At 53.4% G+C, this 16,564-nt stretch overlaps 1 protein-coding gene across 1 annotated transcript in view; it reads left to right on the forward strand.

The window, feature by feature from the left end:
• The window catches only part of LOC308057364 (hydrocephalus-inducing protein homolog), a gene marked incomplete at its 5' end in the record, with an annotated part of 100,615 nt that extends 84,813 nt beyond the window's left edge, over nucleotides 1–15,802 (forward strand). Inside the window, 19 exons of the mRNA XM_080411483.1 lie at nucleotides 72–254; nucleotides 499–618; nucleotides 1,834–2,122; nucleotides 2,227–2,399; nucleotides 2,913–3,111; nucleotides 3,972–4,071; nucleotides 4,949–5,048; nucleotides 5,545–5,713; nucleotides 5,914–6,230; nucleotides 6,553–6,667; nucleotides 7,309–7,513; nucleotides 7,871–8,106; nucleotides 8,719–8,870; nucleotides 9,831–10,023; nucleotides 10,565–10,673; nucleotides 11,259–11,522; nucleotides 12,107–12,249; nucleotides 12,591–12,812; nucleotides 13,991–15,802. Of these exons, the coding sequence (XP_080267609.1) occupies nucleotides 72–254; nucleotides 499–618; nucleotides 1,834–2,122; nucleotides 2,227–2,399; nucleotides 2,913–3,111; nucleotides 3,972–4,071; nucleotides 4,949–5,048; nucleotides 5,545–5,713; nucleotides 5,914–6,230; nucleotides 6,553–6,667; nucleotides 7,309–7,513; nucleotides 7,871–8,106; nucleotides 8,719–8,870; nucleotides 9,831–10,023; nucleotides 10,565–10,673; nucleotides 11,259–11,522; nucleotides 12,107–12,249; nucleotides 12,591–12,812; nucleotides 13,991–14,155 (3,454 nt within the window). The 3' untranslated portion in view covers nucleotides 14,156–15,802. The remainder of the gene's footprint in view (nucleotides 1–71; nucleotides 255–498; nucleotides 619–1,833; nucleotides 2,123–2,226; nucleotides 2,400–2,912; nucleotides 3,112–3,971; nucleotides 4,072–4,948; nucleotides 5,049–5,544; nucleotides 5,714–5,913; nucleotides 6,231–6,552; nucleotides 6,668–7,308; nucleotides 7,514–7,870; nucleotides 8,107–8,718; nucleotides 8,871–9,830; nucleotides 10,024–10,564; nucleotides 10,674–11,258; nucleotides 11,523–12,106; nucleotides 12,250–12,590; nucleotides 12,813–13,990) is intronic.
• Nucleotides 15,803–16,564: the final 762 nt, after the last annotated feature.

Consider the following 16,564-nt stretch of genomic DNA (forward strand, 5'->3'; position numbering starts at 1 on the left):
CGAGTCCACAACCCTCCTCCTCGTCTTGTTTGCTCATTAGCCGTGTCTGAAGCCCTCTCTTTAACTGCCAGGCTGAGCAGCTGCCGGTGGATAGTGCCTGCCCGCGGCGAGGTGGAACTGAAGGTCCACTTCAGCTCCACGGTGCTGGGCCAGTTTGAGCAGACGCTGTGTTTCGAGATCCTGGGGACAAAGCGACTGTACCAGCTGCCCTGCAGGGGCACCTGCCTGTACCCCACCATCAGCCAAGACCCACGGTAAGGCTTGCCCCTGGGAGCCTCCCACGCTGCTCCCCCCTGGGCTCAGAGCCAGGGCTGCCCCTTGTACCCCGGTGACCTTCTGGCTCGGGCAGAGCGTGCTGCCTGAGCCGCCCAGCATCTTGTCCCATGCCTGGAGCTGGGCGTACTGGTACCGCGGCCACCAGTAAGGGTTACGGCTTTCTGACCAGGTTTTCTACTTGGAGCATCTCACAGCTCTTCATTCCCTGTTTTCTCTGCCCAGGCTGGTGTTTCCCCACCGAAGGAAGAGCAAGGGAGACGATGACATTGTCTTCAAGCAGTATGTCACGGAGACGGGTGTCTTCCACTTTGGACCGCTGCTGTGTGGGAAGTCAAGAGACTGGTACGTGCTCCCCGCCCTGAGTGAGCATCCTGATGTGCTGCCTGCACAGCATGGGACGTTGGGATGGCACCTCCAGGGCCTCGTGCTGTCACGGACACGTCTGGGGACGAGCCGTCCCAGAGGCACAATTCAGGGCAGGCCCAGGTGGAGACCTGCCTGGGAGATGCAGGGGGCTGAAGGGCCACAGATGTGTGAACTTGAGCAGATGATGGGCAAGTGAGTCCTGGAGGAGCAGGGGAGAGACGGAGCTGATCTTCCTCCCTGGTGGGTGCCTTGGTGGCCAGAGCCATGTGCTGCTTCCAGCCTGAAGGTCACTTGGAGCAGCTTGTGTCCCCCCGCCACATCTCAGCTTCGCCACCTACGAAATGAACTTTATGGTGTTTTTTAAAAGTGCTTTGAGCTCTACAGGTGGACTGAACAAGCAATTACTCTGCTGATGGTTTTGTAAAACATTCATCCGTTTGTAATATTAGTAAGGCCTTATGATTCGACCTGCCGATATGGGGGCGTGGGGGATCTGCAGAGGAATGAAAATGGAAATTCTGTTTCCCCGTCCTCAATGCTGGACAAAGTCTGCCTGAAAAAGTTGCCATTGTAGCTGCTGGCGCATTTCTATTTTTAACATAGCTTTTTTTTTCAATAGTAGAAATTAAGTTGTCCTCTTCATGGGAGCTCTGGAGAGCTAGTGGTATTTTGACAACCCAAGCAAATGAAATCAAAACAGTTCAAAAACCAAAAGAGGATCTTTAGTCAGGCTGCTGCATGGCCTTGGGTTTCTGTTTGTGCTTTTTAACCCTTTAACTCCCAAATCTGCTCCATACCCGAGGGAAGGGACGTTTTTTTTAAATTCAGCATTCCTCTTGGGAATGAATCCTCTCTATTTCCTTCCCTCAGGCTTTGAGCTAACCTGTGAAATACAAGGCAATCTCGTGACTGTTTTGGAAGACAAAAGCTAAACTATTTTTAAAAGCTCTTTCCAAGAGCATTTCTTTCTACCCTGCAGGGAAGGAAACCCAACAAAGAAAGGGGGAGAACCCACGTGCCTGCAGTACCTCTGTTTTTCCAGGCATCTTTGAATTTCTAATTTGTAAAATGCTCTTTAAGTGGCCTGTGCATCATCACGTGTCTGGGCTGGAGGCACCAAGTACAGGGGTGGACATCAAAGTAACGCAAGGATGGAGACACATAGCATCCAGTGTGCCCCTGAAAATGATCCTTTTTCTTGGCCTGCTTGTTGGAACATGGTCTTGCAGTGCAGCCTCCCGCTGCCAGGACATGGCGCTTTCCTTGGTGTGGGATGAAGGCGACGGTCTCCTCTGCAGCCTTCTCCCCTTTTGCGGACAGGTACAAGGCACTGGACTGTCCCAGCAACTGTGAGACGATAACCATCCTCAACGTCACCCCCTTGGAAGTAGAGGCTCATTTCTCCTTTGAGCGCGCTCTCAAGGCGGACACGTTCCTTGTAGAACCTCCCAGCATGAGGCTGAAACCGAACGAGAAGCAGGTAGGGGACAGCAGGTAGGGCAGGCACTGGTGTAAGTGCCCAGGAGCCATTCCTCCTGCTCACTGAGTGCTCTTCTGTATTTCTTGTTTCGGGGACGGGGCTAGAAGCTGAGCATTTGGGCGTACCCCACTTCAGCTGGTCTGGTGGAAGACAAGCTCGTCTGCCGCATTAAGGAGAACCCAGAGCCGGTGGTCTTCCCCCTGTGCTGCCAGGGGGTGAAGGTGGAGCTGAGGGTCAGCCCCAAGCGCGTGCATTTCAACAGGCTGCTTCTGCACAGGTCAGTCATCCCGCGGCCCCTCTGCTGGGGACGGGTGCTGTCGGTGAGCTCCCCTTCAGCCTCTCTGGCTGGCTGCATGGCCCTTCAGGCTGGATGTTGGGCTGGCGTCCCTCTTTCTGCCAGCAGTTCCCGGTCTCTTGCTCACCGTTCCTTGCTGGCTTGGTTCTCTCAGGACAGCCGCAAGCTCTGTAGCCCCCCAGCAACGTGGTGCAATGGGCATCTTGATTCATTTGTATCTCGTCTGCTGGTTCGGAGAGCAGTGCAGTTGCTCCTCCTTATGTCCCTTCTGTTGGATACACCGTTAGCACCCAGCCCTTCCCCAGGACCTCACCTCTGAGACTTGTGACACAGAGAAAACACTTAACTAATGTTATGGATACTATAAATACTGGATGTGTATAGATAAAGATATATATATAAACTAATGCATAGGGCTGCTCCAAGATGCATTCAGTTGCAAGGCCTATCCTGACCATCGAGCAGCTGGTGCAGGGTGTCTTTCTGCCTCTGCAGGGAGGACAGCAAGACCCTGGTCCTGCGAAACAGCACCCTGCTGCCTGTGGCCTGGCGGCTCTGTGGGCTGGAAAACCTGGGCGAGGACTTCTCCGTGTCACAATGTGAGGGCATCGTTGGTCCGCGCACGGAGTTTGACGTGCATCTGTATTTCAAGCCCACAAAGGCTCTCAACATTGAGAAGAAGATCCGACTGGAGGTGAGGGGGACTGTGCCCTCCCTGGCAGGGCAACGAGATCTTTGGGGTGGAGGCTGTGCTTGAAGGGTTCCCTGCAAAGAGGGGGACAAAGGATGAGCCTTCCCGAGGTTCCTTTCTACCCGCATCGCCGGGGGGGCAGGCCCTTAGCGGCAAGGAACTTGCTCTTATAGCTGAGCTTCAGGGGGCATGTGTGCTGCCGGGCCAGGAAGAGCTGCACCTGAGGGACACAAGGCTGCTGTGACCCCAACTTCTGCTGCCTCAGCCTGGGTTCACCAGAGCACATGGTGCATCCCTGAGCATCTGCGTCAGCCCAGACAACCAGGCGCTGTGTCCTGAGCCCGCGTTACAGCCACCTTGCCGCTGTGTGTGGTTGAATGCTGTTGTTTGGTTGTCCAGACCTCGGCGTGCTCCCTGCGCCCATGCTGGAGCCTGTCCGGGGCTCTTAACGGAGAGCAACAAGCTGTCACCCTGGGCTTTTGTTCCCCGTGTTTGGGGGCTGCACTTCAGTGAGGATGCTGGGTGATTGAAGGGGAGAGGGTTGACGGTCAATGCCACCTGCTCTGGGACACCTCACAATTCTTGAGATTGTTTTTCCATCGCTGTGTCTCCCCGGGTGCTTCCGCGGCAGCACTCCCTGCTGAAGGAGTGCCGAGCTGGGCTGGTAGGGCTTCTTACTGCAGCAGCATCTCGCTGGGTCAGCCCGTGAGATGAGCAGGTTGGGAGAGTTTGGGAATCTACAAGTGCTTGTCAAGCAGGGGAGGCCATGGTGGAAGCAGCCAGCAGAGACAAGGACTCGTATGTTGTCTACCAAAAGAATTTAAGAGAACGGTCTAAGCACTGTTCGTTTCTCGCTGCCTCAGGTTTCAGATGCAGAAAACATCCTGGGGATTGTCCAGACCGAAAATATCCTCATTTCTGCAGAGGGCTATGATGTTGCTCCAATCATCAACATTCCTAAAGGTCAGTGGATGCCCCAAAACAAAGCAGTCTGGGTGCGTTGCCTTGCCTTGGCAGGTGAGCAACCAAAGCGCTTGGGATGGGGTAGCATGCAAGCGTGGCCCGGTCACATAAAGCGCGTATCCTGCAAGTTGAGTGGAGTGAAGGGCTGTCAGGGCACAGCCAGCCTCGAGTCTCTCGCCCCTGAGCTTTGCAGTGTGCAGGTTGGTCTGGGGGCTTAGAAACCACAGCGATGTGAGCGAGCAATTGGCAGCTCCTGAGGGCTCAGCAGGGCACATAAAGTTGTTGGATCAGTGCTTGGAAGCAAGAAGACAGAAACCCAGCTCCTCACCTGCTAAACCCTGCAGATATTCTCCGAGTAAGAAGAGCAAGGGCAGCAAAGTAGCTAAAGAAAATTTCCAAGAACGGAAACTTCCTGAGAAGGGTTTTGGGCTGCCTGAGAACTCCCGGTGTCATAGAACAGTTTGGGTTGGAAAGGACCTCAAAGATTGTCTTGTCCCAACCCCCCTGCCATGGGCAGGAACACCTTCCACTAGTCCAGGTTGCCCCAAGCCCCGTCCAACCTGGCCTTGAGTGGGGCAGCCACAGCTGCTCCGGGCAGCCTCTGCCAGTGCCTCGCCACCCTCACAGTGAAGAATTTCTTCCCAACAGCTCATGTAAATCTCCCCTCCTCCAGTTCAAAGCCATTGCCCCCTGTCCTGTCACTACAGCCCCCCAGGAAACACCTGTCCCCACCTTTCTTATAAGCCCCATTTCAGTATTGAGAGGCCAATTGAAATGGGCCTGGAAGTGTTGAAATATCTGTCTTGTCACTTGGTGTGGTCTGTAGCAGCTCACTAATACTCCCCGTTTCTTGCCTGGCTCTGCGGGTTTTCTGCAGGTGCAGGTGGCACCGTGGATTTTGGAGTCCTGAAAGTCCTGGATGATGCGAAGCAAGTGCTGACTCTGAGGAACAAGGGGAAGTACGAGATTGCGTACAGGTGGGTCCAGCTGCCTGGTCTGTGAACGCGTGGTGCCACCATCTGCCCAGGCCTGCCTTCTCCTCCTGCCCATGGCTAGAACCGCTTCCCGTGCTGGCTGCCTCGTGGTCTGGTTAAATAAAAAGCCCGGGCTCCCTAATCTCAAAGACTTTAAGGGAGAATGCAGCCCCACACCAGAAGTCCTTCACAGCTGAGCAGGAACCAGAAGGAGAGGCCCTGAAATTGAAGCCACTCACTGCTGAGATCCATTGCCTTCCTCTGAGGGGCAGCTCCTTTCTCTTTATGACTCTTTAAAGGAGGGGATGAGAAAATTGGCTGTCGAGGTTAGTTTGCAACACTCATGATGGTCTGCACTCTCTCAAGATCTGAGATTCCCCAAGCAGAGCTGGACTCTTTCCCTTTTAATTTTTTTATGGTCTTATGTCAAGTCCTGGCTGTGCTGGTGGCACTTGTACTTTTAACTGCAGAGGTCTTTGTTCCTTCCCTTTCTCCCCAGTTTCCAGCTGAAAGCTGCAGGCACCACCATACCAGACCTGGCAAGCCACTTCACTATCCAGCCGCAGAAGGGCCTGCTGGCTGCCTCGGGGCGCCCTGTGCAGGTCCAGGTGTTCTTCCACCCCAAGACGGAAGTGAATATCGAGGACAAACCCGTCCTGCACTACCAGGTGAGCTGCCCCAGCCAGGCAGTGGTGGCACAGCACGTCTTGGGAGCGTGAGCAGGACAGGTGCCTTCTGGAAGGAGGGCTTTAGCTGGGTAATTCTCATAGGTGACAGCAATGTCTCAGAAAACATTGTGATGCTTCCTAAGCGGAGCTGAAAGTCTGGCTCCGGAGGAGGCGTTGAAACAGGGAGGGTGAGCTGATGGGGACCTGGGATGGGATCAGGGAACAGAGTCAGAGGCTGGCCTCTTTGCTGGTTTTACCAAGCCCTCCTCTGGCTGCAGGTGATGGAGCCCAGCATCTGCGGAGGAGGCGAGACCGTCGCCGTCATCCCAGTGAGGGTGTCGGCGAAAGCTGTGTTCAGCAAGTACAGCATTCACCCCGCCTCGCTCATCAACTTCGGTGCCATGGTGAAGGGCAGCAGGAAAACCTGCACCTTCATGCTGGAGAACAAAGGCAGCCTTGACTTTAAATTCCTCATCTACCGAGCAGACCAGGACGCATCCCGATTGCAAGAGAAAAGGTGAGAGAAGACCTGCATCACCTGTCCTGCCTGAGGAGGCACGACAGCGTGGCTGGTGTGTGACAGGCAGCCCAGACACCTGGGTTATTGTCCAGTTCACGTCACCTGCTTGTGAACAGGGAGTGGAGAAGTGCCTCAGTGTCCCCGTGTGTCGGGCAAAACTGGTGATACAGCTGAGCTGTCTGTAAGCTGCAGGAGGTGCCGCCGGGGCTGCGAGGGGCAGGGAGGCTTTCCTCTGTGGGGAGGGGAAGGTCAGCTTTGGCTTCAGAGGAAGGCAGGGTGGGGGCTCAGCATGATGGGTGTTTCTGCTTTCTGCTCTTAGTGGATGTCAAATGAAATCTGCCCACTCTGGCAAGAGTGAGAACTTACACCAAAGGACTTCCTCAGCCAAGAAAAGCAAGCGCTCGCTGCAGAAGGTTGCCAGCCCCTCCATGCAGGTGGGTGGCTCCCGCTCCCCAAGACACACTGCTGCGGGTGCTGGGGGAGGACGCTGATGGGGGCTCATCACCGTGGGGTGGGACATGGTCTGCACGATGGAGGTCCGTCATCTCCCAGCCACAAGCAGAGGCAGGAGCTGCTCAGTTGCACTGACAGTCCCGTGCTCTGGCTCAGACTTGGAGTTGTGGGGTCAAGAGAGAGGAGCAGGTCCCGTGTTTTGGTGGCTGCTAGCCAAAATAGGACTGTGAATACCACAGATGTGGGCACGTTCCTGTTTGAAGTCCCACTCCATAGATACCAGATGACCTTGTGTTTTCGTCTTCCCAGTCCCCTCCCTTCCCTCCCGTCACTTCTCACAGTTATTTCTGCTCTCCTGTTTTACCCCTGAGGCTGGAGGATCCCAGCTAGCACCTTCACCTTTTACACCCAAACTCCGTCCTCTGTGCCAGCCAGGATAGGCCTGCAGCTCCTCCTGGCTTGTCCCTCTCGTCCTGGGGCTGCCTCTGGGCCGTGGAGTCATCCCTCCCTGCCCTGGGACTGGGGGCTCGGCCTGGCTGGAGGTTGAGGAGTGGCGTACTCCTTGCTGGGGATGCTCAAGGCTGGGCTGCTGGACGTCAGCCTCTCCTGGGACTCTCTGCAGGCTCGCCTCACTCTAGGCATGTTCACGGTGTACCCTGGCTTTGGTTCCATCCCTCCTGGGGGCCAGCAGATGATCACGGTGGATTGCTCTGCGGAATCACTGGGGACGTGCGAGGAGCACCTGCGCATCGATATCAGCGACAGAGACCCCCAGGACAATCCCCTCGGCATCCCCTATACCCTGCTGGCTGAGTCCTGCCTCCCAGGTACGCCCCGTCCACAGGTTCCCACAGCCAGACCTGCTGCTGGTCAGCACCTGAACTTCTTGCTTGGTTAGAGAGGCGCCCTGACCTTGAAGCTAAACCCTAAAATCCTCAGAGGTTCCAGTTCTTTTCAAGTCAGCCAGCGGGGAGAGGCTGGGAGGGATGCATGGAAGGATAAAAGGAAAGCAATACTCCTTGACTGGGACTGAGCTCCATCCTCGCAGCCGACTCCCCGCCCAAGGCTGGGTTTTGCAGTGACCTGGGCAGAAAGGGTTTATCAAGCCTTCCGAGAGGCCAGCAGGGTCCCGAAAAATTCATCAGGAATTCAGCATTCAGCCCTCCCTCTGCTCTGCTCCGCAGCATTTGTGGTTGATGACATCGAGTCCATCTTTGAGGAGCATCGAATCTGCAGCAACGTCAACCTCTGCCAGACCCCGCAGACGGTGCGAGACAAGGGTGTGTATGTCAGAGATGAGAACAAGTTTATCTTCACCGACGTTCGGGTTGGGCACCGGGCCACAGCTCGCTTCAAGATCCACAATGTCAACAAAGTCCCCTGCAATGTGGTCCTTTCCATCAAACCCATCGCCGGTGAGGTAAGAACAAGAGGCCAAGGTGACCGTTGCTCTTTACAGGCTGCGCTGCCTTGTTCTCCAGACTCGTTGCTTCCTCTTGCCCGCCCTAGTCCAGCTCCGTGCAGGTCAGGCTACAGGGGGGAGCAGCAGTGCCAGGGTGGCAGTTCTGAATTTGGCACGTCTCGAGCAAGGCTTTGGCTCACCGCTCTGGCTGGGTCTTTGGTGGGAGACCCAAACCCTTCTGCACATCTCTTGGAAGCCCGCTCAGAGGGGGCCTTTACTGGCCTGACGTGCCTGGGCTCAAAGCAGACCATTCCCTCAGGCTCCCTGGCCTTTTCCTTCTCTTTAAAGGCCAGTTTGAGGTTAGTTGCGGGGTTTCCGTGCAGTGCCCCCCTCCCTTGTGTGCTGGGGTGGCTGCCCAGTGCTCAAAGCCAGCTTTTGCGCTCCTGGGCTCCCTGTGCAAGGTCAGCACCGCTTTGGAGTCACCCCTGCGATGGAAGGAGCCTGCCCAGGGCAAGCAGGAAGGGAGACACGCTGTCTGGGGCTGTTCCCGGTGACGCATATAAGAATAAGACTGCGTACGAAACACTGAAGGATGTTTCCTCCTAACACGGCTCTGTGGGTTCCCCCAAGTTTCACAGCCCCATCAGTGACATTTTCAAGGTGGATCCCATTCGGATGTGCGTGCCCAGCTGCTCCCACGCCTTTGCTACGGTGACCTTCACTCCACAGATGATGCAGAGCTACCAGTGCACTTTTGAGGCTTCCCTCGATGTCCTGGCGAGGTAACTCCCCCTGTGAAATCTGGGCGGGGGGACCTGCCTGATGGGTGCCCCTCCTCTGGGAGGACCCCGACCTCTTGTTAACCCTGATGCTCTCGGTAGCCTTAGGCAGAGTGCTTAGCATTAGAGAATAGAGGAGGCGGTAACTACTAGACAGAGTAGAAAGAGAAGGGGTTATAGCTTAGCCTCTGCGAGTGACTGTGAAGACAGTGCAGCATTTGGTAGCCAGCTGGGAGTTAGTGAATCAGCAAGAAATGGAGATGTGCAACAGTTGAGCTGGGGCTTTCCAAGGACAAAGGTTTAGATGAAGCCGTTTCTGTGCCAGCCAGCCAGCGTGCATTATTTCCTCCTTGTTTCTGTTAAAATGAGATGATTGTATGTGATTACCTGGGGTATGTTAAGCTATTCTCTGTCAAAGGAGCAACTGGAGCCCTTCTAAAAGAGGAGCCCAGTTCCCCTGTCCTGGGACGTGTGTACCAGGGCTCTGACCGGCTCTTCCCCAGCCGTTTAGTGGCTGAGTCAGGACAAGTCAGCTTTCTGCTCTAGTATGCAATTCCTTTTTTAGCGTCCTTGGAAATAATCATTACTGATGGTGCCATTTATTTTTCCCTTCTTGCTTTTATACTATTTCCATGCTGCGCTCGTGCTTTTTGCATGTGTCTCATATCATCGCAGCCAGTGAATTTGCCATGTCTCACCTGTCGCCTCATTATTTACCTGCTGTGCTGCATGATTCGATTCAGTGACATGTTCTTTAACTGCTACTCTGGAAGGCTCTGGCTCTTCAGAGCTCTTGTGAATGGCCCTGATTGGATTGGGAGGAGGGGGGTGGAGGAGACCTGTGTCGTGGGGTACAGGAGCACCAGCCAGGGAAAACGCAGTGGGTGGCCCCTCTTTGTTGCTTGCCAGGTGGGAAATTGGTTAGTGCCGGCCGTCACGATCTCTCCTCTGCCTTTCCTGCAGCCCTGCAGCAATTAAAGCGCAAAGCCTGACCTTCCGTGTCAGTGGAGATGGGACTCTGCCTCGGGTGACAGTCCTGCGCCCGGTACTTCACAGTAAGAGAGGGAACCCTCTGCTGGTCTTTAAGAAGCTGTTGCTGGGTGATTCACAAAAGCTCCCTCTGGTCCTTCATAATGGTGGCACCCTACCTGTCCAGGTGAGGACCTGCTCAGGGAACGCTCTGGTCTGGGAACAAGTGCTTGTCTCGTGGAGAAAAGGTCCCAGAAAGCATGGCAGACCTGGAAACAGCTCTCAGAAATTCTTTTTAAGCAAATGACTGACTTGTAATTTCCAGGAAGAGAGTTCCTCTTGGAAATGCGATTTTTCTGACTAGCCTATCCTTTTCAGTTAAATACAACGCAAGAAAGTTGGTGGGGTGTTTTCCCCCCATCTCTCTTCTCACGCTTTGATTCTCGGGTGGGCACGTGTGATGTCCTAGTTGCATTAGATTGTATTTGATCCCATTTTACTACACTTTAATGAAAAATTCTGTTCATTACTTTTGTATCCCAGCGCCTCTGAACGCTTCTTTTTTCTGTCTAGTTTTACTTGAACTTTGTAAGTTTAGCTAAGAGCTGTGTTTGAAGCGGGGAAGCATGCTGGATGCCCCGTGCTGGACCAGCACCAGTACGGTGCCAACCCACGTGTCACCCTGTACCCACAGCAGTGTGGTTGTGCTCTGTGTTCCTTTTTCTCAGTTGACGATAGACCTGTTGGATGAAGCGGGAGTTTTCTTCTTGAAAGCCAGGCCCACCACACAATGCGTCTACCAAGCTGGGGGCGTGAAGGAGGACTCTCCTGCAGGAGGTAAATCCAGTAAGCGTGAAGCGCGGTCATCCACACAGGGGAGAAATGTGTGCCCTGCTCTTGGCTTGGCCAAGCAGCCGCCAAATGTTAGATGTTGTTTCTTCGCTGGGGCTCTCCGTACCCCCAGCTTTTCATGTGGACTCTGCGCACGGCTTCCTCCTAGAAAGTGGTTGGAAGTTTTTTCTGTTCCTCTGGACATGGTGGGTTGAGTTGCAGGGGGCTGTCACCACTTCAGCGGACCATCTGAGGTCTTTGCTGCGTGTGGGAGTAGCAGCCTGAATGGAGGCAGCCCCTGAGCCCACAGCCAGCCAACAGAAGCCAAACCCATTCTTTGGCTCAGCTTTACGTGTGGCAGGAGCTGACTGACTGCAGTTTGAGTGAGCGCTGGGTGTTAACCTGTGTTTAAGGCACTTCAGCAGTGATACGCGTGGTGCTGTCGTAGCCTTGTGAACATAGGAGGAGGGTCTGGCACCATTGGTGGGAGAACCTGTGCTTAGAGGTAGCTGGGTTTCAACCCCTTACACCCCACAGAAATATTTCAGCGGTACAGCTGTATCACTTGTCGCTGATTTCATTGCTGTGCAGAGAGGAAGCCTCACACCGCTCTCCTGGTCCTGCTCCGTGGGGAATTAGCAGAGTTTGACGTGCTTTTCAAACCCACCCTGGCCCAGCATGTGGAAGGCAGGATCCACTTGTCGGTGGTGAACAACCCGTATGAGGAGACCGACATTCAGCTGGTGGGCGAAGGCTACGAGGATGACTTCACGCTAGATAACATCCATGGACTGGTGGCAGACAGTGAGGAGGAGAAGAATGCTGAGGGCAATCTAGAGGAAGACGTAATTGAGGGTAAGAGAGGAAAGGCTGCCCAGGTGGATCAAGGAACAGGAAAACAGACGTTTCTGCTCACCCTGTGCCACGCACCTGCGGTCCAGCTTTAGCAGCCAGATCCTGCTGCCTTCTGTAGCCTGCAGAGGCTTAAGAGGCAGCTTGAGAGCAGAAGAGAAGATCGTCTGTCAAGGGAGAAGCTTGCAGGCTAGCAGGGAAGGGTCAGAGATACCCGCGTTCAGCTGAGTATCTCCAAAAGGAGGGCTGCCAGCCCATGGTATGCTATGGAGATGAAGCCCGTGTCTAATGATTTGTGCCCTCGATATACGCAGCCTGTGCTGTCACCCCCTGGCCTGGCGGTCTGGGAGCGTGCTGGCTCTGTGCAGAGGGGCAGTGCATGCTGTGCTGCGTGGCTCTGCACAGCCACAGCCACGGGTTTAGGGATGTGGCAGGGCGCTTCCATGGAAGCGGTAGGATGGGGAACTGCGTCTCCCCAGGGAGGAAGGCTTGGAGCAAGGAAGAGTTGGCCACGCCTGTCTCTGTGGATGTGAGGAGGGTGGATGGACCTCAGGCACACTGAGACCTCCTGCTCTCATTCCTAGCAGCTCCCAGAGTGAATCACATCCCATTCGGGGACTGTCACATCGGGAAACCCTACAGCGTGACCTTCACCATCACCAACCGCAGCAGGACGGAGGCGATGCGGTTTGAGTGGCTGGCAGACACCCCATTTCACTTCTCCCCCAAGGTGAGTTTGGATGGCTCTGCCTTTTCCCATTGCTCCAGCCCTGCCCGGCGGGTTCCCAGGAGCTGGCAGGGAGTCACCACGTACCGGTGAGAGCCTGTTTCAGTGCCACAAAGGAGCTGCAATCCCTGGCTTAGCTGGCACGGGGCTGTCAACCCCACAGAAAAGGCTCAGTGTTACGGGAGGTGGCATCTTTTGTATTTTCCTCTGTCAAACCCCAGATGAATACACGGTAAGAGGCAGATTCCTGGCACAGCTGCTCACCACATCGATCGATCTCTTTGCTGTCAGTCCTGCCCTTGCTAGTGATTCCAGTTAGGTCTTGGCTCTCTGGTTCTCCCTAGGTGGGACACCTCCATGCTGGCTGTGCTAAGGCCATCACAGTGACCTTGAAATCGGATGTCGCGGTCACCTTCAAAATGCACCCTGTGAAGTGCAAGGTGGCTAGGATCACCTTCCCGCTGCCACCGGAGCAGATTAAAGACTGGGATGACTGCCTGCGCACCATCAAGTGGGTGGATACCACCATGAGGGGCCCAGGAGCCACGTGGCCTGTGAAGAAGAAGGTAAGAAACGCAAACAGGAAAAGCTAACGGAGCTGCTACAAAAAACCCTGGCAGGCCACCATCTCTGCTGGCTGAGCAGCTCCTGCGTCCTCCTGACGTTTAATCCACCCGTGAGGTTCACCCGCAGTGCGTTTTGGGGGAGAGGCAGATGCAGTGACCTGTGACACCAACACAAAATGTCTTTTGACAAGACATGTTTAGCCACATGCAAACTACCGGTCTCTGCCAAAAGCTGAAGTGTTGCAACCTGTGTTGAACGGGAGGGCACATTTTACGATTTTATCACGTTTTGTGGTGTTAAAATTTCTTCGTCGAATTCAGTGCCTTTTCACCAACAAGGAGTTTAAGGCGCTGCACTCTGACTCTTGTTTTGGAGTGGAGAGCCACACTAGTGCTCTTGTGTGTGCGCTGGCCAGCCCACCGGCACATGGTGGGTGAGCTGTCAGCTCTGCCTACACCAATAGCAGAGATTTTGGTGGTGGTGCCCATGTTGTGTGGGATATCTCATTGTGGAGCAGCCCAGGTGCTGCGTGGCAGTCGTGCAGCAGTCTGGAGAAGCATCGCTCCAGAAAGTGCCACACACACGTACCTGGCACGTGTTCCTCCCTAGTTTCTGAGCCTTTTTAAGAGCTGTAAACCCCTTCTTCTTCCCCATCAGCAGCAGCAGTCGGAGGCTTTCCTAGTGAGTTCGTCCCCATTCCAAAACGCCCGTCCCCAGCCCTCACCAGCGTGGCTGTTGCCCCACACATGGTGTCTGGAAAGCACCTCCCGCTAAGACAAGAGGGAAAAGGTGCTTTCTGGTTTTGTTCAGTCTTGGGGTTCTCCATCCACAGAACTCCCACAGGGGAACTTAATCCTAATTTAGAGGCCTGCTGGATCTGTAGCGGGCCATGAAAAAGGTCTGACACTCTACAGGGTTGAAACACAGGGACAGGTACCTATGACCCAGTCATTGTCCCCATGGGTGTATTCTCAGTCATGGTGGTGATTATGGTGTTCAGTTGGTAGAAACAAACACTGTAATGGAAGGGTTAAATTTTGTCACCTTCCCGGGGAAATAAATGGGAATGGTCCTTTCTAGCCCCTGTACGAGGCTGATCTTGGAGGCCAAAAGCCTCCTCTTGCTCAGCCAGGCTTTCTAGGCTCTGCTCAGTGATTCTTCCCTTTCCTGTTTGGAGGTGATTGAGACAGACCCAGAACCAGCTCACACTGTCCTGGAGGAGAGCAGCCGTGAGGTGGAGCTTTGCCTCAGTGCTGTTGTCGACTACGCTGAGCTCAAGCTGGATACGGACACGATTCAGTGCAAGGAGACCTTGCCCTTCCAGACGAGGACATTCACGTGAGAGCCAGAGGCCAGGCAGGGACCCGTGCGTGGGAGCTGCCTTTGCCCAGGGCTGACCTGGTGCCTGCTTCGCCGGAGCTGTGCCGTGCTCTCTGGTGGCCTCTGCTTCTCCTTCTGCTCGTGGTCTGGTGAAAATAAAGGCAATAAAGTGCCAATAAAGGCAAAAAATAAAACACTGACATGTTTATTGTTTGGCCACTTAATAAACCTCTTCTAATTTCTAACTGGGTGATTAGGCCTGGCGGGGGGTGGGGGCAGGGGTGTGTGTGCTGCTGCCTGCTGGTTCTGAGGTTTCAGCTTCCACACATCCTGGGCGCCTGGAGATGCCTCACATGTGGACTCGAGTCCCTTCTAGGGCTTTGTGTTCAGTCTCACCTGCTGTTCTTCTCTTTAAACAAATCATGTATTGTTTCATCCTGTCCAAGTCCTGGCAGGGTGCTGGGGCCTGCGTATCTGCACGTAAAGCCAAGCAGGAGATGGTGGCCACCGTCCTGCCAAGGCGTGCCAGGAAAGGTTCAATTCTGCCATGCCTTTCTGCTGACAACAACCATGGATTTGCTTCCACTGCGTGTTGCCTGTCCTCATCTGCTCGAGGACAGGTTTGCAGTCAAAATAATGTCAAACTGAGATGTAAAGACCAGAATAAGACCCTTGGATTAAGTCTCCTGGGCACCATGCCTGCCCTTTCCTCTTTAACCTCCAAACTTTGAAACACTTTGTCTCCGGGTAGCCCAGGGCAGTGGTCTAGACATGGCAGAGTTGCCTGGGGACAAAGATACTCCTGAGCATCAAGGAAGGGGTACCAGAAGCTCACCATACAGTGTTACTTTTCTACCTGCTTTGTATTTATTGGTCATTGTCTTTTCACTCCTCCTTCTTGCTTTTCAGTTCCATGCTGTCCAACACGGGGAATGTGGCCCTGGAATACAACTGGATGGCGGCTGTGGAGGACGAAAGGGCATTGAGCCACACTGGGGAGCTGCTTCCACCCAGTCTGGATGGTAAGGTGCTGCAGCGAATGAAGAGACGGGACACAGCTTGATGCAAGCAAGTTGTCCATTTATTAGTGATTTTCTTACAATTACATATGTTTCTACCTTCTACATATTACACACTGATTGGTCAAATCTTAAGCGTAAAAAACACTGATTGGTTGATATTTAAGGCACACCGTTAGAACAATAGGAACTTATTAGTTTATCTTGACATAGCAATAATTTCTATTCCAAGGTTAGGGAGTTTCTTTCTACGCGGCTTTCTTGATTACATATCGGCGCCATCCGTTCCCTTATCTGGCTACTTGTTTCTCTGTCCGCCTGGCTGCCTCCTCAGCTGTAACGGCTCAGGGGTCTGCAGTTGGCTTGTTCCTTGGTTCCCAGGGCTTGTGCCCTGCAAGTTCTAACAAGTCTCTATTCATCAGGCTATCAGTACTTGGACTCTTTTCCTTGAGGCCTTGTCCTACATCTCCCCCTTCCTGTTGCACAAAAAGAACCCCTGAAATCAAATGAGTTATTAATTTTTGTAAGCATTGTAAAAGACAAGGTATAAGTAATAAAACAAACAAAAAAGCAACTAAAGCATATATAATCATCTTCACTAAACTTCTTAACCATCCTGAAATGCCCCAACCACTGAACAGTTTATCTAACCAATCCCCAGTATCACTTTGTTGAAGATGACAAACTCCATCCCTCAATCTTTGGATGCTAGCATGAATTGATTCCGAATGATCTGAAAGGTTCATGCAACACATCCCTTCAAACTCTTCACAACCATGACCTTGTGCCAGAAGCAAAAAATCTATTGCAGCTCTATTTTGTAATGTCGCGTGGCGAACACTATCAACATCTAATAAAAGACCAGACAGGGCACTGCTTGTGGCATTAGTTTGTTTGGCAAGCCAACAGCCAAGCTTATCTAATGCTGCCAGAGCCTTTCCTGCAGCAGCTCCAGGCAACAGAAGAGATGCAATAAAGCGTTGGCCAAAGGACCAAAATTGCATGTTATCATCACAGTCGGAGGCAAATGCATGAACGCCACGCTTTGTCCTTCGAGAGTAGCAATGTTGTAAAATCATAGATGTGTTAGGAGTCAGGACGGAAAGTCGCCCTAAGCTACACGGACCTCCTTTTATATGAGAAGGAATGACAGGCCATGCTCTATCACCACAAATAAAAAATACTCCAGCAGGTAGTGAGAGCAGAGCATTGCTAGATTTAGACAAGTCGTTAGCAGTGTAATTACACCAGATACTTGCATTTCTAAAAACAGGATGAGTAGGGGAAACGTCCCATGCCCTAGATTGATTCTTTCCCATGTAGTTAAATTTTATGCAAAAATCCATTTTTACAGAACCAAGGAGTTCAATTTCTTGTGGTTCCAAAGTGGCCAGTGGGAGATGGGGTATCCA

This window comes from Falco punctatus (assembly GCF_963210335.1).
Source record: "Falco punctatus genome assembly, contig: scaffold_28, whole genome shotgun sequence".
In the NCBI taxonomy this organism is placed as follows: domain Eukaryota; kingdom Metazoa; phylum Chordata; class Aves; order Falconiformes; family Falconidae; genus Falco; species Falco punctatus.